Raw genomic sequence first — 21,803 nt, 5'->3', positions numbered from 1 at the left:
ATGTTGAATTCAGGTGTTTCTTTTCTGACAGGGGTCTGGGATACAAAACAATAATGACGAATGTCACAATATAGTTTCATATTGGGAGAAATATCATTGCATTGGTTAGTTTGGTTTAAATTGTTATCTTTGCTTTCAAAATGCCTCAGAGATGGTTTTTACTTCTTTTCTCTGCACATTGATTTTGTTTTTTTTGTTTTTTTTTATCCATAACCATGATTTTAAATGTTCTACCTCTAAATTTCTAAAATATTTTTCATGCTCTGACTGTAAATAATAATTTTCTACCACAACTAACCATCTACTTTCTTCATATTTTCCTTTGGAAAAAAAATCTACTATTAAACTTTCAGGAAATATTGATGTTTTTTTGTTTTTTTTTTATCTCAATTCAGCATGAATAGGACATCTTACAGCTGTAGACATGATGTGTCCCAATATTTTTGTCCACATAGTTTATAAACATCAATATTTCCTTAAAGTTTAATGGTAGATTTTTCTTTCGAAGTGAGATGTAAAGAAAGTAGATGGTTAGTTGTGGTAGAAAATTATTATTTACAGTCAGAGTATGAAAAATATTTTAGAAATTTAGCAGGAGAACATTTAAAATAATACTCATGGATAAAAAAACAAACAGACAAACAAAATCAATGTTGAGAGAAATTAAGCAAAAAGTACAATATTACCCCTGAGATTTAGTGGAGTAGAAGAATAAAGCTGCTGACAATGGAAATATTTCAGCAAAGTATAAATACTTTATCTAAAACTGAGTTAAACATCACAACTGGACATGTTTAAGTTGAGTTGGACAGTGTTGTCCTCGTATGTCCTCGTATGTGCTCCTGACCACTTCCCCCTGATTCCATTCAGAGCATGATCACTGTAGTTGCTAATTTCACTCATCTCGTGACTGTCAACCTCATTAAATAACTGAATCAGCTGCTTTTCCGTGACTACAAGGCCCCAGAAACACCAGCAAACAAAGAGTCCTTTCCAGATGTCACCATTTCCATGGCAAAACTTATCGAATCAGGAGGCAAACTTTGTTTTCAGCACAAACACAGGTGTTACCAATTAAAAAAAAAAAAAAAAAAAATCTAAATCTAGAACATGTGAGACGTTTATTCAGGGATGTGTTTATTTAGAACAGGGGGGCAAAGTCATTTTAGTTCATGAGCCACATTCAGCCCAAAATGATCTCAAGTGGGTCAGAGCAGTAAAACAATAACATAATAACCTAGACATAATAACTCTTAATTTGCTTCAGTGCAAAAAAGTGCAGTTTTAACAATATTATGCTTCAGCTTCTCATTTACACATGATCATTACAACTTACAGATCAAAAAGGATCTATGAATACACAAAACATTTAGTAACAGGCAGAATATTGTTAAAATCCCACCTATTTTTCTTTAAGAAATTTAATGTAGTTCACGGTTGTTTAGATAATTCACATTTTTTGCACATTTTCCTCATGTAATTTTACTTTTTCCACACTAAAACTAAGAGGAAAAAATGAGAAGCTGTCATCATACAGACCAATATGATCTCAAACCGGCAAGACCTGTAAAATAATAACATAATCATGTGTAACTAATGTCAGCTCCAAACTTTTCTCTATGTTTTAGAGTGAAAAAAGTTAAATTACTTTATGAAAAATTTTACATCTACAAACTACCCTTTAAAAAACCATGAACAAACTGATATTTCTTAAGGAAAATACATGTAGTTTTAATAATATTATGCCTCAGCTTCTCATTTACACATGTGCAATACAACTTACAGATCAAAAAGGATCTACAAATACACAAAACAGTTAATTACAGGCAGAATACTGTTAAAATTACACTTACTCCTATTAGGACTTTTCAGGTTGTTCATATTTGCTCATGTTATTCACATTTTTTGTAAATATAAACATTTTCATTTTTACTCTAAGCAAAAGGGAAAAATTAGAGGTTATCATTATTTCTAAGTTATTATTATAGTATTTTACTGATCCAACTGACTTGAGTTCATATTGGTCTATATGTGGAACCTGAACTAAAATGACTGACACGCTTGGCTCTTAATATCTTCAGTGTAGTTTTTACATTTCACAATTTCATACCATTGGCTGAGTTGGACCCTTTGGCAGGTTGGTTTTGGTCTCTGGGCCGTATGTTTGACATACACTGATTTCCGACGAACATTAACCTGGTTAGAGTGTGGAGTCGGTGTGTTACCTGTTTTTCAGGTGTTGTACAGATCCAAGACACTGGAACCTGCCGTTGACCATGATGGCCATTCTGGTGCAGAGAGCCTCACACTCCTCCATACTGACACAAAGACAACGCACAATGAAACCCATCAGGATTTACACACTGAGGAGAAGGCACACAAGCAAAGCCAAAATATCCAACCATTTAACCCTTTCATGCATAGTGGTCACTACAGTGGACAGCTATTCAAAGTTGTTCTCTTGTATATTCATGGACTGTGTTGTTTTACTTTCATATCAACCAACCCAGTGGACGCTTATGCAACACCCCATACATTACCATTCATACCATTACTGTTCCTGTTCTTGCTAAACCTGATCTGCAGCAACATATTTGAGAGTAAATCAATTGCTAATTGTTATTATACTGTAATTTAAATTTCTTTTAAAACAAAAAGTTGCATTTTTTTTTTTTTGCATATTATCTGAGTGAGTAATAACTAGTATTATAGTATGTTAAAATGTGAGGAACAACAGATTCACAGCATTAAAAATGATTTTATTTCATAGTTTTTGCACAGTATGTCAGTAAATACATGTTTATTTGCTTCAAAAATTCAACGCATGGTGTCCAGCTGAGTGAATATTTTTGTAACTCCATGAAAAACAGATTCATAAAAATATTTCAATCACATAGTTTTTTTTTCATGCCAAAAGAGGAATAAAAACATTCAGGGAAAAAAAATCTTGATTTAGGTAATCATAATTCATGCATGAAAGGGTTAAACTGGTATACAAACCAATGGTCTGGTCCCAGTGTAAAGACAGAGGGTCCTAATACTTATGTTACATTAATATTTTGTCTTGTTTTATTTCATTTGTTCCTTGTTTTTTGTGTATTTTTTTTAATGTAATGTTTTGTTTGATTACTGTTGTTGTCTACTTTGTCTTATTGTTTACTTTATTGTGTATTCATTTGTGTTGCCTTCAAGGATTTATATATGTATGTATGTATGTACTTATTTATTTACTTATCTGCTATGTCAATATGGGTGTGTATGTATGTGTATGTGAGGATGATAAGTGAGGTTAATTACTCATAAGAAATCGCAGGTACTTGATTTTTCATATATCATGCTGATAAGAAGCTAAAGGATAGACTGCTGTGTGGAGAAGGGGTGGGATTAAATAATTTATACTTCCTCCCAGCCCTTTTCAAATGTGTAAATGAAGTCATACTCTGCTTTCATGTATATGTATAAGTTTTGTTTTTTGTCCCATGATTTCTTAGTATCTATTTTATTTCTAAGGACTAAGTAAGATTACGTTGTTTTATTGCATATTTGAAATAAACCAAAAAAAAGGCAGTTTTATTTCATTTACACTTAAGATTTACTGTAAAAACACTAAAAATAGGTTTATTTGTGTTCATTCAAAGTGTTGAAGTGACTATGAAGCTGCTCAGTCTAGTGTTTTTCAATCAGCAGCTGCTTACACTGTTTTATATTGAAGTGAATGTCGCCCCCTACCTGTGAGATGTTAACACTACAGCTCTTCCCTCTTTGGTGACGCTGAGGATGCAGTTCCACAAAAACCTCTTGGCCTTGGGTCCATGCCAGTGGTCGGTTCATCCTGAAACGAAGAAAGAGTCAAATCAGGAATATACATTAAATCATAACTAAAGCTAACAGGACATGACAACGGTTGTGTTTTCAATTATCTGAACCCTACTTTATATACATGGTTTTTATGCTTAACTATTATTTTGAAGGCACTTGTTTCCAGAGTCTAAATAGAGGTTTGACTAACAAGACAATTTTATCCTTATTTGTGTTTATTTTTGCACTTGGAGGAAACAGTAATTCACACTGAATAATAACATTCCCTCCTTTGTTGAAAAAATGGGGCTCATGCAGTAAGAGATATATGAACACATTTCTAGCCTATGTTTCTTGATAGCAACTCATTACTGCAGATTCCTGCGTTTTCTTACAAATAGCATTTTCAAAAATACTAGGACATTCACTGAAATACAATAAAAACTAAAATCTGTCATGTTAGTTCGTTTGAGTCTTTATTTAACTGACAAAAGTACAAATAAAAGAGCTACTGAGCTGTTGAGAAATGCTTTTCCTGAGGTCTATATGTAGAATTTCACCTTTCAAATGTTAAAAAATGAAATGAAATTATCAATAGTATTTAGAATAAAGAGCTGTTAAGTTCTGCCAAAGATGCCAATATATTGGACTGTAGAAATTAGAGGGCCTTTGACCACATGGTCTTTGACCAGAGCATCAGAAAGTGACCAGATGGGATGAGAACCATTAAGAAACAACTTTTAGAGTCTAACAAAAGAAGTGATAAAGACAGAAGCCATTGTTTCCACATCTCTAACTGAAAAAAAAAGTGGACTTTGAAATGTCAGTGTTTCTTATACACGGGTGAGTTTGATTCTGAGGCTTATGAAAGTATAAAGTTATTATGGGATGCTCTTATCTTTGCTAAGCTGTCAATTGTTGATCCACAGTTCAGACTAAAACTGTGACAGTTCTGACCTTGTATGTTTGATTCCAAACAGATCTTTAATTCAGCTACTGACAACACAAACCGTAGAGAAAACAGAGGTGATTAGTGGTTTTACTGTGGCTGTTTTCTGTCTAAAACCACAGCTAAGCTAACAGAGCTATAATGTAAACTATCAACTGATGAAGCCCGTGAAGATTATAAGACAGAGTTATTTTGAGAAACTGTCAAAATAAATGTCTATGAGTTTTAGTTTGGAGAAGAAAACTTGATGATACATGAATACAGATGTGTGTAAACAATGAGCTTTGTACTTTATTCAGTGACTGATGCAGTAGGTGGATACATAGAGTTGATCCATTGGTGGTTTTGGTCCTAAGTGGGTTAAATCATATATGTCTATGGCAGTGGTTCTCAATCTTTTTCTGTCGGGCCCCCCTTTGGAGCATGAAAAATCTCCAAGCCCCCCTCAACCCCAACAACATTGTACCTGTGGTGCAATTATTACTTTTATTGAAAGAAACATCAATATCGTAAGAATACTTTTTGCTTTTCCTTGAATAATTTGTTGTGCAAATAACTTAGATTTTTGATTAACAATACAAATGAACTCAACAAAACTGCTCCCTGAGACATTATTTTTCAAAATAAAAATAGGAAATGTGTAATTATCTTACAACTATGACTATAAGGTACTTTTTTTTTTTAGAACAACAAACACATTTTGGTAACAAAGATGAATATTTTAACAACATCAGTGGCTGCAATGAGCCCGTTTATGTTGCACATCTGAGAACATCAAAGTGCAAACTGTACAAACTGTGCAAAAACAGAAACATTGCACATTTTTCTTTTCCAGTCCAGTCCTTGTCCATTCTCCAAACCTAAACTCTTTGTCTAGTCCAGTCACAGATCACCATGGCAGTGGATTTGTTTGTTGTACGTCCCTAAAATGAGTCCAGGGTGCTCCAACGCTAAAACATTAGTTCCACCTGCTACATGTTCGAACCTGAAGAAAAAATAAACATCTAGAAATGATCCCATGCCCCCCCGGCAAGCCTTTGCGCCCCTCCGGGGGGGCCCACCCCACTTTTTGAGAAACACTGGTCTATGGGTTAAATCCTCACCAGGAATATGACGGGAGCAGCTCCGATCAGAGAGATGGCGGTGGACAGTTTCCTCTTGTTGCCTCCGCTGTATCCTCCGGCCTCCCGCTCAGAGTACTGTGTCAGACCCAGCTTCTTCACACCCCACTGCGCCACCTACAGGACACCAGAGGAACTACATCATTACAAACCTGGGATAAACGCACCTGAAGTCCATACGAGGGGTTTTTATTCAGTTCACAGGAGACATGTTCCATAAAATGTGGAGTTTTTTTCCACAGATGAGGCAGTAGAATAAATACCTGCTGTATCAGACATATATGAGGAGTTTATTTGAATATCTAGAAGATGCTGCAAATGGTTGATCAGTTACATGAGTTACATGGTCACTACGTCAGGATTTAGGGGAAAAAAATTATTTCCATTTCCCATAAAACAGATGTTATACAAGACAAAAACCACATCAAGTGAGTGAAAAAAAGCTTTTTTTTTTTTTTTTTTTTGCAAAATTCTGGAACTTTTCTTGAATTTTTCTGTTTACATAAATATTTCCTAATCTGAAAGTCAAAATAGTTTTTTGAAAACACATCTAATGTCACAATCGAAATAACTGATAACTAGAAAAGTTTGACCATCACAACATTTTAACACTCATTGCGCTCATTGTTACATGCAGTCTTTTTTTTTTAATATTTCAATTATAATATCTTATTATCTTCAAGCCTTTCACAAATCCCACTCAAGTAATCAATATTGTTACCTAATATTGGACTCTTCTGCTTACAGTGTGTTTTTTTTTTTTGTTTTTTTTTTTTACTGTTAAGCCACTATCTTACTTTTTTAGCTGGGTCACTGAACTACACACAATGACAACAACAGGCAAATATACTGTAGTATGGATGATGAAACACACCTTTTAGACGGTTACATCACTGGATAAATCAGGTTATCATTTCATTATCTTCATAGCATAGTTACCTATGTCATATTTTTGGCCAAATTGTGATACCTGGGTGACTTCACATTCCTTACACTGCCGCTTCATTTTGCATCATCTGAAAAAATACGAATTAGGCCATTATGTGATGAGGCTAACGAATTGAAAAACAGGCCTTAAAAATACTGTACAGAGAAAAAACTCAGTGCATCCTCCAAGACTGAGCCCAGGCTAACAACAGAGGGAGACTAATGTCTTTTATGGAAGATTAAACTCCAACAGAAACTGAGCCGAACTTGGACGTTCCTGATTCTCCATGTTGTAAGATAAGCTCTTCTGTCCTCTGTTACCTTGGCAACAGACTCCTCAGGGACGCCTCGGAGACGGGCGTACAGCTCCAGATGTTCCCGTCCTGTGAGCAGGTCGCTGATGGCGTCGAACTGTGGACAGTAACCCATCAGCTGGTGGACTCGCTCCATCTCCGTCAGAACACTGAGAACCACAGAAACAGATACTAGTTCTGCAGCTCTGACATTTATCTATATTATAAAAGGGAAGTGGACTATGCTTGTGTGTGTGTTTCGGGCATCACACAAAATCTGGAAAGAGCTGACTGCTGCAGTCTGAAATACTTATGCATTTTTGGTCAAGGAACAGACTAGCAAAAACGACAAGTAGATACGACCAATATTCTGGGAGATATTAATTTTAGTAATAGTAAATTTGGAATATAATAACCTTAAAAAATCACGTTGCAATGCCCAGAATCATAGAATCGTCACTGAAGTGGGTTACCTAGCAACAGATAAACATCAGGGCCACGTTGGCATGGTGGCAAATTTCATGTGCAGAAACAGACATGCCAGCTGAGAGGTTATTCAACTGAAAATGTCAGTGGAATTTACCAAGAAAGTAAAGAAAGTAAAGCATTATGTTACGTTACATCATAGAAAATAATACAATCTACTCAAATATTTAAAAAAATTCACGGGAAGGAATGCTTTTCAGACCAAAAAAGAGTTTGTTCGAGGTGCTCTTTGGAAAAAGGGATTCATAAAGTAGATATCAAACTGGAAGAAAAATGCAAGACACTAGACCCTGGGTCTAGATATGACCGTGCCATGTTAATAAAGGCATTTTAATGTTTAAAGAAAGTGCCTTGGATTTTTCTTCCAGTTTGATATCTACTCAAATATTTATTTAACTGACAAAAGCACAAAAAAAAGAATTGCTGAATAGTTTAAAAAGGCTTTCATTGACCTTCTCAAAGAAGCCCTATGTACCATTTTTACTTTCTAATGTTTAAAAAATTATGTGATACTGTATTATCATCATAGACTTTAAAATAAAGTGTTTTCTGTGTTTTCTTACAAACTGCATTTTTAGAAAAATTGGGACATTTTCTTAAATACAATAAAAAATCAAATCTGTGATGTTAGATCACGTAAATCTTTATTTAACAGACAAAAGCGCAAATAAAAGACCGGCTGAGTTGTTGAAAAAGACTTTCCCTGACCATCTCAAAGGGTCCACATGTAGAATTTCTACTTTCAAATGTTAAAAAATTATGTGAAATTATAATTAGTGTTTAGAATAAAGACCTGTGAAGTTCTGCAACAATGACTGTGTTGGATTGTAGAGATGAACTATGTTTATTTCCAGCGACGGCCCAGGGGTTTATGTCACCACTAGAGGGAGTAGTGAGTCACAGTGTTGGTCTTCCATGGTGAGGAAAACTAACACCAGAGGAAATCATCAGAAAGAGCCCAGATGGGATGAGAACCACTAAGAAACAACCATGTGAGTGGGTGACAAAAGTTAGAATTCCTGCTACTTCCTGTACTAGTAGATGTTCGTTTTGTGAGTTTGTGTGAAGGTCTGTACCTGTGGTGGTTGAGATAAGCCTCTCCAAAGGTGATCGCTGTGTCTCCGGTCAACATGCGAAACGTAGACGTCTTTCCTGCTCCGTTCACCCCCAGCAAACCAAAACACTGATGTACACAAAGTACAACAACATCACATTACAGTTGCAGAAAACTCGGGCAGTACTGTTGGTGAATTCAAAATGTCCTCCTTGGATGGCTCTTAGATAGATTATGTTGAAAGCTACACGTATGTCAGTATCAGGCTTGTCGACAAACACAAATAAATGTCCTGCTCACAAAGGTCCAATCTCACATTTACTGTGACAAATCCTCTTTTACACACTCTGCACAACAACTTCTAGCTAAAATTACAGTACTCCCACTTCTGGATGATAACCTACAGATCCGCCTCAAAAACTGTCTTTCAAAAACTGGATGTTATTCACCATAAATTTTAAATAAATACATAAATAAATAAACAAATTAAAGCAGTTTAGATCCCAGCTGTAGAGCCGCTGCATAGACGTATAATTCCAAACCTCTCACCTCACCACGAGGAATCCCCAGGCAAAGACGATCCACTGCCGGCTTTCTGCCCGCCTTATAAACCTGTAAAACAGAAAGTACACTGAAAACCAGGAGTTGACAAAGAGCAGGTCAGTGTCTGCTGTGGAGGATTAATAATGAATGTGTTTATACTGGAATCTGTGTATGTGAACTGAGAATCAGCAAATATGGTCAAAAAAAAGAAGAAATTAAATGTCCACTGTACTGTATTATTATTATTAACCCTTTCACGCACGAATTATGAGAACCTTAATAAAAACATTTTCCTGAGTGTTTTTATTCCTCTTTAGGCATGAAAAAAAACAATGCGATTAAAAATTGTCTTCTGAAAAATAAAAAATAATAATTTAAAAAATAACAATAATAATTTAAAAAATTAAAAAAAAAAAAAAAAATTCTTATGAACCTATTTTTCATGAAGTTGCAAAAATGTCCACTCAGCTGGACACCACACGTTTATGTTTATGTTTATGCATTTGGCAGACGCTTTTTTCCAAAGCGACTTACATGGGAAAACCAATTAAATCCCTCAATCAATCAAATTTTATTTATATAATGTCAGATCCCAAAAAAAAAAAAAAAAGTTATCTCATGACACTTTATATATAGAGTTGGTCAAAACCAGACTCTAAGCCAATTTACAGAAACCCAACAGAATCCTCCGTTTAATTTTTGACACACAGAAATATGTATTTACTGATAAATTGTGTGAAAACTATGGGGAGGGCTTGTGATTCTGGGGCTTTATGCTCAGGAGAGATCTACATAATGTTACCAATTCATGCCAGAAAAGATATGTAGTGTCTTAAAACTTTAATAAAGATATGTGTAAAAAAAAAACCAAAAAAACAACAACAATGAAAAGAACAACAAAATCCACGAATATACAAGAGAACAGCTGTAGAATAGCTGTCCACTGTAGTGACCTGTGTGCATGAAAGGGTTAATATTATTATTATTTACATACTTACATTACTTACTTATATATTGTTATGACTACAATTATTATTATCACTTTATTATTATAACTATTAGCATTAATTCTGTTATGATTATTCTACATATATATATATATGTGTGTGTGTGTGTGTGTGTGTGCAGATTATAATATTATAACAGAATTAATTATATATTATTATTACTACTTTATTCTTTATTGCTACTGGTACTTTTGAAAGTGCAATTGCCTATTTTCCACTACTGTTTTTATAGTTATTGTTATTATTATTTTCTTTCCTTTTGTCTTGTAATATTTCTTACATGCGTACTTTTGGTGTTGTGCTGCTACTGGAACCTTAACTTCCTGATAGTTTTTCCCAAAGGATCAATAAAGTTCTAGCAGATCTAATGTAATCTAATCAAATATTATTCTGAAATTTCATGTTATCAGAATAGTTAGTGACTAATATTTATTCCTTCTACTATCAGGACACTCTACATTTATTTTTTGAGTAATTCATGAAACATGTTGTTATATTTATTTTGCTTATTTATTTTATTATTTATTTATTTGTTTATTTGATGAGGACAGCGCATATTAATGAACACTCAGTACAAATAAAAACATTACTTTGTGTAAATATGCCAGATTTAGCTGGGAACTATTATTATATTATTATTGATGACTATATTTATTGCAACTCATCCCATGCTTTTAATGTTTCCTCTGACATTTTTGCTGCTGTGCTGGCATGACTGAGTAACAAGCTTTCACATCGTTAGCTTCATAGCGTAATTGTCTATATCATATTTTTGCCCAAATTGTGTTATCTGTATAACTTTACTCTCCTAACACTCATTTTTCATCATTGGGTTTGACCTGAAAAAATATGACTTAGACAGTTATGCTACGAGGCTAATGACATGTTCCATATCTAAGTGAACCGTACTTTCTGGACTTTAATTCTTGTGGTACCTTGCTGAGGTCCATCATAGTGAGGATGTCATTCTGTGCTTTTCCACTTTTGACTCGTTCTCTCTCTCTGGAAACGTCTTCATCCTCTGGACCGAGGGGCGGCATCTCAGTCCACCACGGCCTGAACGAATGAAAACAGACAAACCTAAGGCATGTGGTATGAACATTCACCACCACTGGGGGAACAGTGTGACTCTGCAGATGTGTTTCCTGTTTAGTTCTGGTGTTAAACACACCTGAAGTGAATGAAGAACTTGTACTGCAGCAGAATGGTGAAGATGAAGAAAATAACACCTTCTGCTGCCATCGCAAACAGATTCTTTCCAACAAAGTCCCACTGAAGAGGATCCATAGTCTGTTTGGTGCCTGGAGGGTGAAGAATTAGTCCTACGTTAAACAGCTTCTGGTGAAGTGGTTACCATGGTTACCATAATTACAGCAATAAACATGAAAAACGGCCGAATACATACAGTCGTGGAAAAAATTATTAGACCATCAAAAGTCATCAAAAACAATGGTTCTGCAATCCAGTACTAACTCCTGTGTGTGTCATGTGACTAAAACAGACAGAAAAGAAAACATGGAATGTCTAAAAGCACTGTTTTTGTCAGAACAATGACATAGATATTGACGGAAGAACTGAATTTTGGTTATTATCAAGAAAACATGGAAAATGAATAGATATCAGCCCTGAAATTAAACTACTATGAGCTATTTTTGTTGCTATCATTATATTTGTCCAAACAAATGTACCTTTAGTTGGACCAGGCATTAAAATGAACAAGAAATTGAAGAAAACAAGGGGTGGTCTAATAATTTTTTCCGCGACTGTACATACTACTTTTAAACTTTCATACATACAAACTCATACTTACCATACATAACTTTTGAGATACACTTATTTTATAAACTAACAAAAATAAAATAAGCTGCACGTTTTTCATGTGTGTATGAGAATGAACTACAATAGTGACGTCAAATCTCAAAGTGTGACAGATACTCATGAGCAAACGTATCTTTGTATAAACTGCCATAAACAGCTGCACTCTCACCCTGTAACAGCGTTTCTCAACCTTTTTTAAACAAACGCCCCCTTATGTTATCACGAGCCTTCTGCCACCCCGCCCCCCCGACAGGGTGTGTGTGGGGGTGCGTTATACTGCTCTGTAACAAACTGATTGTCGAGTGGGGGTGGGTGAGGACAGTGAGTCTGGCGGAGCTTATATACATTGCATAGGTAGTGCCCCTGGGAGACCGCCCCCAGAAGACTGGGGAGGGGACGGAGGGGGGTGCCGTGATGTACCAATGCAAACCAACGTCCCCCAATTATGTCTCAGCACCACCTCTCAGCTTTCTCATTCCAAACACCCCATGACAGTGTCCCAGCGCCCCCTGGGGGTGGTATCGCCCCTGTTGAGAAACACTGCCCTGTATATAAGTAACTCTAACCTGTGACACTTTTGTAAATACTTTATTTTGATGTTCATCTTATATTTTTGCAATTCATACTTTTCTGTATTTATGTACTTTACTCTATGCAAAGAAAACCCTTCCTCTAAGGAAAACCCCTGCTCTTTCATTGGTACCTAGTCTTTGGAAGGCGTCCACCATGGCCTGGTTCTTGGCCATGTCTATCAGACCTCGGCCCAGACAGAAATGAGGGAATATGAGGAAAACCTTCTTCAGGATCCGGTTCACCTCATTCAGATGCTGAAAAGGAGAAAATAATTGATCTGTATCTCAATTAACTATTAAAAAAAAGATTTATGTGGCTTTATGTCCAACATGTGATGAATATAAACATTTTATACACTTTACATTTACTTTTTCCAGGTATATGTATTGACACCTATGTTTCACAAATTCCATTTTTAAAAAATGTCACTTAGATTATTTATTTAGAGAAAATGAGAACTAGATGAGAAAAACAAAAAAATTCTGTGTTTTTAGACCTTGAATAATACAATAAACCAAGTGCGTATTCATTTATAAACAACTTAAGAAGGAAGAGTTTAGAAATCAGTATAGAATAGAAGGGTTTGTTAATAGTTAATCAGTCCTAAATCAATGCTGCTTAAAATGTTTCAAGGTATAATTTTGTTGATTTGGGGTATAAAACATTTACAGGTCTGGGAAAATTGAGGAGATAAGATATTTGACTGTTTTTTGATTTATGTGTTCTGCATTCCAAAATGTGATTTCAATTGTGATTCAATTAATTATACAACTGTGATAAATATAAACATTTTATGTACTAAAAATGCGTATTTCTACATTTTTCTTGTATTTACTCACCTCGTCTACGAACAGTTCCAGGACGAAGGTGGCGATGCTGCCGTTGATGCCGATGAAAAGGTTTATGGACGTCAGAACCACGTAGGCCGTGCTTGGGACGCTGAACACAAAGGATGCTGGGTACATCAGGGGGGTGATGGACCATCTGAAATGAAAAAATGAAAACAGTCAAATGGTTTTATGACAAGTTCAAACTGGAAGTGGAGCGAAACAAAGCATTATCATACAGTATATGATTATGGTGAATAGAAAAACATATGGCTATTAATGACTTGGAAAGTGAAGGAATAAAGACTGGTCTGTTTGTAATGTGTTCAGACGAGGATTCTGGGATTTAACTGTTGCCACTCATGCGGCGAGAGAAATTCTTCAAACCTGACAAAAATGCAAAGTCACCCTCTGTTTGATAGACAGGAACTGTTTTACTGCACAGCATGAATAAAAAAGAAAACAGAACCAATGTCCCTATATCTCAGCTGCATGTTCTATTAAGAATCAATAACAAGTTGAATTTGTGAGGTTGTCAGGTTCTGTCTCTATGTTCCAGTCCTGTGGTCTGGATGCAGGAGATCAAACTTCCAGTAAGGCAAGGCAAGGCAAGGCAAGGCAAGTTTATTTGTATAGCACATTTCAGCAACAAGGCAATTCAAGGTGCTTCACACAGGACATTGAAATAAAAGAAACAAAAAGAAACACATTTAAAACATTATAAAAGAAACATATAAAAGGTGATCAAAAACAGCAAGCAAGAAACCAACACATAAAATCAAAAAAAAAAAAAAATAAATAAATAAAATAGAATAAAATAAAAATAAAAATAAAAATAAAAACACACACATATTAACACTTTCAGTGCCACGGGCCGATCAGATCGGCTTTGGAGAACACGCCACATTTGTGTACAAACAAACCATCCACCCCCATTTCTTTCTCACATTTCGATGACGTTCTTTCTGTGTCCCCCTTTTGAGACCAAGCAGACGGGAATTTGAGGTCACGCGACCGAATAATATTTTTCTATCTTTTTAATGTTTCTTATTCTCCGGTGTTTCATCAGAGGGAGCCCTCCATGCCGGGGGGCGGCTGTGGACTCCGGGGGCTGTGGCGCCTTCTCTCACTGGGGTCCGCTCCTTTCTGGTGGGTGGGGGTCCCAGTTGGCCCTCTCCCACTAGTTGGGATGCGGGGCTGTGTTGCTGGTGCCTGGTCGCCGGGGTCGGCGGCTGCCTCCTGGTGCGGATGGCTCCCTGAGACAGCGCCTCCTAAACTGATGTTTTACTTTTACTTGTACATTTTTGTTCTGGTCTGCCCGTGCTCAGTCAGTCTTCTGAAGTATGTGTGAGCTTGTGGGTTTGCATGTATATGTGTGTGTGTGTGTATGTGTGTGTGTGTGTGTGTGTGTGTGTGTGTGTGTGTGTGTGTGCGCGGGTGAGTGGGTGGGGGGCGGTACTGATTTTTAAACTGATATGTAAAGCACTTTGTGCTACAGTTTTTAATGTATGAAAAGTGCTATATAAATAAAGATTATTATTATTATTATTATTATTATTATTATTATTATTACTATTATAAATTATGCAAATTACGATCAATAATGAATCGGCTGTCTATCTAATCAGCAATCGGTCGGATGTTACCGAGCGGTTTCCTGCAGGATTCTTCAAATATTATAGAAACGATGCGAAATACTGAAAAACGGCCAAATTCTGTGGCACTTTTAAGGCTTATTATCCCCTTAACTGTCTGGCACTTAAAGAGTTAAAGTGGAAGTTGGCGGTACTTTCACTGGAGGAGAACTCAACTAATTAAATGAAAGTCCATATATGACTTCTATCAGTGATCAATAGGACCTATATTGATATCTGTAACCATTTACATGTTATAAACCATCTAAATAGGAACCATTGTAAGAAAAGGCAAATTTTTAATATTTCAAAAATCAGTAAAAAAAAATTTAAAAATCAAAATTTCTCAAAATGATGAACAAACTTTGTAGATACTGTCCTAAGGAAGATACATGCAAAATTTTAAATGAATCTGACCAGTAGTTTTAGAGAAGAGATTGTTGAAATCTTGACATTGGTGACCTTGAGTTTGACACTTCAAGGCCACTCAAGGTCAAAGGTCATGGACCCAAAAGAAAGTCCATACATGACTTCCTATCAGTGCTCAGTAGTAACTTTATTGATATCTCTAACCATTTACATGTTATAAGCCATTAAAATATGGACCATTATGAGTAAAAGCTAAATTTTGATGTTTAAAAAATTTACAAAAATCAAAATTTCTCAAAACTCTGAACAAACTTTGTAGACATTGTCCCAAGGAAGCTACATATAAAATTTTAAATGAATCCAACCAGTAGGTTCATCAGAAAAGATTTTTGAATAATAATAATAATAATAATAATAATAATAATAATGATAATAATAATAATAATGGATTGGATTTATGTAGCGCTTTTCTAGACACCCAAAGCGCTTTATATTATTGACCCTTTATTCATTCACTCTCACATTCACACTCTGGTGGTGGTAAACTACATCTGTAGCCACAGCTGCCCAAGAAAAGGAAGAAATTGCTACCGAATATGACGCCTTAGACAACGACCAAGACAAAGACAATGCTGGACATAATAGATCGACACTGGATCAGATCAACATCCCATCAGGTTGGAGTCAGTGTGGGTGTGGTCATGGTTGTGTGGTTGTGGGCGTGGTCATACCCATACAGGAGGAGGAGCAGGATGAGAGCCGGCAGGTTTGTTTCAGAGACGTACGACTGCTGCTGGAAACTGATGAAGATCAGCACCACCATGGAGGCCGGGACGGTGTAGTTTAACTGGAAAATAATGACATTAAACATTCAGGACAAAACTACAAACTACTGAACACCTTTAAGCTCTCCATTATTTTTTAAATTTTCATTTCTTTATTATTTATTCTTTTACTCAGTGACTATGGATTTGTCCGCTCAAAGACCAGATGTGGTCGAGACAGATGTTAACAAACCTTCCACTCCAAAGAATAACATAAACTTAAAAAAAAAAAAAAAAAAACAACAACTTTTTTAAGATATGGAAACCACACCAAACTTTCACTATGTCCAAAACTTAAACTTAACGCTTGAAAATGATGGATGTTTATGGACCATGTAGTTACCATGCCAGAAAAATTTTTCCTCTGATTTTAATGAATTTAAAATGCATTCAATGTGTTATTTAAAATTTAGTTTTATTTAAATCTTACTTTATTTATTTATTTTTTTTCCCCAATCCAGTTTGTCAGGATATTCTTGAACCTTGATATTTTATTTCAATGTCCACAATGTACTTGTTGTAATAGATTACCTACTGTTTTTATAAAATGGAAGAAAGACGCTATGTTGTTGATATTGTATCTTATCTGTAAACGTCATACAAAAAATATTATGGAAAAAAATTAAAACAAACAAAAAAACAAACAAACAAAAATACCATTTTTTTTCCCTGGGGTCAGTGGGTACTAACCATGTCCCAGGTGAAGTTTGCCAACCAGTAGAGGATGGGTTTGACGCCGCTGACAAACTGAAGGTGTTTGGCTTTACTGACTCGCTCCTCAATCAGAAAAAGGACAAAGCTGGCCGGGACGAAGGACATGGCAAAAATAACACAGATGGACACCAGGACATCCACTGACGTGGTCATCCTGAAGGAGGAGGACAGAGACAGGTCAGGACATCGATAAACACCAAACAGACCAGATTAACAAACTTGAACCTCAATGAAAAAACACGGTTACAGGTCATAAACGCAGCATACACTGACCTTTAAGTGTCACATTTAAAGGTTTTAAATCTCTTATCTCTTAAAACATATTTCTTATTTCTTCTTTTGGGCTTTTATCTCAGTTTGAGATGTTTTTATTTTATTGTTATTAATGTTTTTTTTTATTGTTTTGCTTTAGTATTAAATTTGGGTTTATGTGTTTATAACTCTTTTATGAGTTGTATTTGTGTGCAGCACTTCATCCAACTGTGTTGCTTTTAAAGTGCTTTATAAATAAACTCGGATTGGATTTGATTTAGTTTAATATTAATAGTTAATAATTATTCATATTATATTTCATATCTGTGGTTAAATCCTCCTAAAACCTCCCTGATCTTACACTCTGGACCTGTAATGACCCTTTTTGGGTTCAGAACAGTTCACATAAAAACCTAAAGGCTGTTGATGTATGATCATCAAACCCTGCAGTAGAAAACTGACATGGCCATTTCTGTGAGCTGTTCCTTGGTGAGGTTCAGCGGGTGGTTGAAGGCCGTGATGCCGTGTTTCCTCCTCTGTGGACCCGGTGGGAGACTCGCCCTCAGCAGCCCGTTGTTCATCACGTTGACGAATGACACCATGGCGTGCCAGCCTTTGTTATTGTACCACACCTGAGCACAGCAGAGGACAAACATGCATAACTCCTCACTGTGGTCATTTCAGAGGTAACCAGAGATAAACGGACACTTACCTTGACATTATTCTGACTGTTCAGTCCTCCCAGAAAACCCGGCAGTCGGTTCAGCAGATGATCCAGTGAACTATTCTACAACAAACCACCAGAAAACAAGGGTCAAGGTTCATTTGTTGTCATTTATTCAATGTAGCACACAAAAGAACGAAATGTGTACTCAGGTCCCAGTGCAAAAAGGTAAGCAATAAGATAAAAACAATAAAAATATTTAAAAACAGACACATAAAAACACATACATGAGTAAAAACACATACAAAACATTCATCATTTAGAAGACATTCATAAGCAACTGAGCAAAATAAAATGCATAAGCATGTATGACATAAAGTGCAGCTCAGTGATTTATTTCAGGTGAAACAGTGAACATCCAGGAGAACACACAGATGTTTTCCACTTGGTTTAGAACTTTTCTGTACCTGTGAAACGCTGTAACGAGTCCTGATGGCCATGATCGAGTCTTCGACATGTTGGACCTGAGATAAAGTCTGTGTGGCGCTGCCTCCGAGGGAGAAACCCCCATATCTACAAAAGAGAAATGTCCATTTAAGACAAGAGGGTCAAACTCATTTTAGGGCCAAATACAGCAAATATGAAAATCTCAAGTGGGTCAGATCACTAAAATAATAACATAACAGCCTACAAATAATGACAACTCCAACTCTTTTTCTCTTTGTTTTAAAACAAAAAAGTAAAATTACAGTATGAAAATCTTTACATTTACCAACTAGAAAAACACTCGGAGAGCACAGACCTCCACCAAGGCAGATCACCCCCCCCAGACTCCCCCATCACCACCAAAATGTAATGATTTGTTCCTTGTGCAAATATCAACATTTCCTGAAAATTTCATCCAAATCTGCCCATAATGTTTTGAGTTATCTTGCTAACAGACAGACAGACAAACAGACAAACCCCGATGAAAACATAACCTCTGCCGTTCCTTGGTGGAGGTAACTATCCTTACACAAAAAATGTGAATAACCTGAACATTAATGAACGACCTGAAATTTCTTAAGAAAAATAAGTGCAATTTTAATAAAACTATGCCTCAGCTTCTCATTTATACATGTGCATCACAACTTGAAGATCACATTGGATCTACAATTACAGACATCTGGAACTGGAAAATATAACATTTAACTTTATGATCAATACAACTTGTCAGTATTCAGTGACACTCAACTGTCAATGTCTTCGGTGTCATTTTTGGATTTTGCTATTTCATCCTGTGGGCTAGAATGAACCCACTGGACAGCCAGTTTTAGCCTACGGGCCGTATGTTTGACAACCCTGATTTCAAATAAAAGAACCGTTTTTAAGCACAATGAGCATGATCCTGCAGATCCAGCTGCTCACCTGAATTCATTCACCCACTTCTTGGTTTTCAGGCTTTAAGTGAGAAGAGAGGAAAAAAAAAACAGAAATGAAGAAATGTAAGAAAATTATAATGTTATATATATATAAATTATTATACAGTTAAATATATGATGCCATTTACCACATATATTAACACCACAAACAGGAATCCACCTGATTTTATGTGATCTGGTTCATGTTTGATGAGGTACCTTTTCTTGAGAATCTGAGGGTACGTCTTCACCAGATAATCAGAGATGTTGTATCCTGTCAGATTCTGGAGCATGTCTCCGGTCAGCCTCTTCATCTGAAAAAAAAACCAAAACAAAAAACCAACATATTTACAGACCTCATGTCAGCCTTCGACTGAAAAGAAATGAATAAAAGAAAGTATAAGAAAACGAAAAAAAAGAAAAGAAGGGAAAAGAACAAAAAAGGCAGAAAAAAGAATAAATAAAAGTAAAAGAAAGAAAATAGTAAAAGTATAAGAAAAGAAGAGTAAAAGAAAATAAAACAATACAAGAAAAGACAAAATAAAAGAGAATAAGAGCAAAAGAAAGTTAAGAAAGCAAAGAAAAAGTAAAAAAAAGAAAATTTTAAGGAAAAGCAGAGTAAAAGAAAACGTGAAAGAAAATGAGAGTAAAAGAAAGTAAAAGAAAAGTACAGAAGAAAAAAGCAAGACAGCAATAGAAAAGAAAAAAGTAAAAGAAAAGTAGAGTAAAAAAAGAAAAGCAAAATTAAAGAAAATTAAAGGAAAAGAAAAGAAAGCTATATTAAATTCAAACTGATAACGTTACTGGTGGAGGTCATGACCAGTTTACTTAAGCAGGTCAAGCTGTGAACTCAGATCCTTAAAGAGTCCTGATCCAGGATCTGAGAACCAGGATCTGGGACCCGGGTCACTGACCTGGGGGGGTGGGAGTCCTCCGGCGCCCTGCGGACAGTCCGGGAGCATCCGTCGGACCTCCTCGGTGCTACACTGACATTCAGGAGTCATCCTGGTTTGGCTCCAGTTTCCTCTGCTGAACATCTCCCAGGTGGAGAAGAGCACCTGAGGACGCATGAACTGTCCTCCACCCTGGACCTCACACCCTGGACTCCTGAAACCAGGATGGGTGAGAAACACTGAGTGAATATAAACACTGAAGACATGACCAGGAAGGATCTGACAGTCAACTCATGTTAAGGGAGAAGTTTGTGTAGACATAAAACACCTACAAATGCAACTTCTAATTCTAGATGATGATTTAATTCCACATTATAACCACATAATTTTAATAACACAACAATATTTTTGCACACTTATATATGTATGTCTTTAAAATTATCATACTGATAATATTTGTCTAGTACATATTGCACAAACTGCCGTTCTAATTGTGTCTTAAGAGTGTTTTATATATATATATATATATATATATATGGCATAAAAAATATATATATACGAGGGCCGTTCAATAAGTTCATGGCCTCACCCAGAACAGAACAACACAGACTGATAATTTATATTTTATTTTTCAACATAATCTCCATTTACAGCAATGCACTTGGTCCATCGATGTTCAAGCATCACTATCCTATCACGAAAGAATGTAACATCCTGTATTATAACAACCAGTATTTCTGGGTGAGGCCATGAACTTATTGAACAGCCCTCGTATATATATTCAGAGGAATATTTTCTTGTTGTATTGATAATTTCTTTCCTTATACTTTTATTACACTTGAATGGAGCAACTATGACATGAATAATAAAAAGTATACTGATTCTGATTATTTGAGAAGTAAAAACTTTGTAGGTCTGGAAAGAGAAGCAACTTTTATCGTAAGCACTGATGTCTAAGTATAATAATTTCCAAATCTATGTTTTTAATCATTAAAATCTGACACTAACAGCAATACCAGTCAAACTAGAAAGAGCCCAGATATTCTTAAAGAACCAAACTGTCTTGTATCAAAAAACAAAAACAAACATGCAGTAAAACATGCAGTTGCACATACTTCCCATATGTCTACAGTCTAATGCTGCCTTCACATGCTGTGCGAATTATAGTAAATACTAGTAATGAACTTGAAAATTGTACATGGACGCCCCCTCATGTTATATTTTCCACTGGAGAACTGGGAAAATTTCTTGATCCACAAGTGGCCGAGATAAAAATAGCCTTTGACCTTTTCAACATAGTGGAAAATGAGGGATTCTCAGCAAATGACAAAAAGTGCTTTTATTAACGTTCTGCTGCTGTTAGCTGATGATTTTACACATTTATAGTATACACAATTTACAAAAAAAAAAAGTGTCAACCATTTTTCATTTCGCTACGACAACAAAAGCACTTGAACACAACACACTCATAATTTCCAATTCACCAGTACAAAGGATCATCTTCCTGACAGCACGTGAAGGCAGCATTAATACAGAGACTGACCAGTGCATATGTTTGGACATTTGAACTTTACTAAACCAACAAACAGAATGTTGGACCAGGACTGTACGTGTTCATCTTTACTGCTGTTCATTCTGCTGTAACTGGGACGACTGT

General features: G+C 35.8%; 1 protein-coding gene and 1 long non-coding RNA gene across 2 annotated transcripts in view; one reads left to right on the top strand and one right to left on the bottom strand.

The window, feature by feature from the left end:
* abca7 (ATP-binding cassette, sub-family A (ABC1), member 7) overlaps nt 1–21,803 on the bottom strand; it is a 69,621-nt gene that overhangs the window by 2,443 nt on the left and 45,375 nt on the right. Inside the window, 19 exon segments of the mRNA XM_030131383.1 lie at nt 2,226–2,318; nt 3,730–3,805; nt 3,808–3,832; nt 5,851–5,985; nt 7,117–7,258; nt 8,651–8,757; nt 9,178–9,240; nt 11,114–11,234; nt 11,350–11,479; nt 12,700–12,823; nt 13,409–13,553; nt 16,131–16,246; nt 16,914–17,091; nt 17,652–17,821; nt 17,902–17,976; nt 18,321–18,426; nt 19,261–19,293; nt 19,473–19,567; nt 20,168–20,360. Of these exon segments, the coding sequence (XP_029987243.1) occupies nt 2,226–2,318; nt 3,730–3,805; nt 3,808–3,832; nt 5,851–5,985; nt 7,117–7,258; nt 8,651–8,757; nt 9,178–9,240; nt 11,114–11,234; nt 11,350–11,479; nt 12,700–12,823; nt 13,409–13,553; nt 16,131–16,246; nt 16,914–17,091; nt 17,652–17,821; nt 17,902–17,976; nt 18,321–18,426; nt 19,261–19,293; nt 19,473–19,567; nt 20,168–20,360 (2,127 nt within the window).
* LOC115417474 (uncharacterized) lies at nt 63–21,676 on the top strand. Its single transcript, XR_003935168.1, has 3 exons — nt 63–73; nt 536–540; nt 21,559–21,676. It is a non-coding gene; the product is annotated as an uncharacterized LOC115417474 (long non-coding RNA).

This window comes from Sphaeramia orbicularis, chromosome 4 (assembly GCF_902148855.1).
Source record: "Sphaeramia orbicularis chromosome 4, fSphaOr1.1, whole genome shotgun sequence".
In the NCBI taxonomy this organism is placed as follows: Eukaryota; Metazoa; Chordata; class Actinopteri; order Kurtiformes; family Apogonidae; genus Sphaeramia; species Sphaeramia orbicularis.
This window is presented reverse-complemented; position numbering and strand designations above follow the sequence as displayed.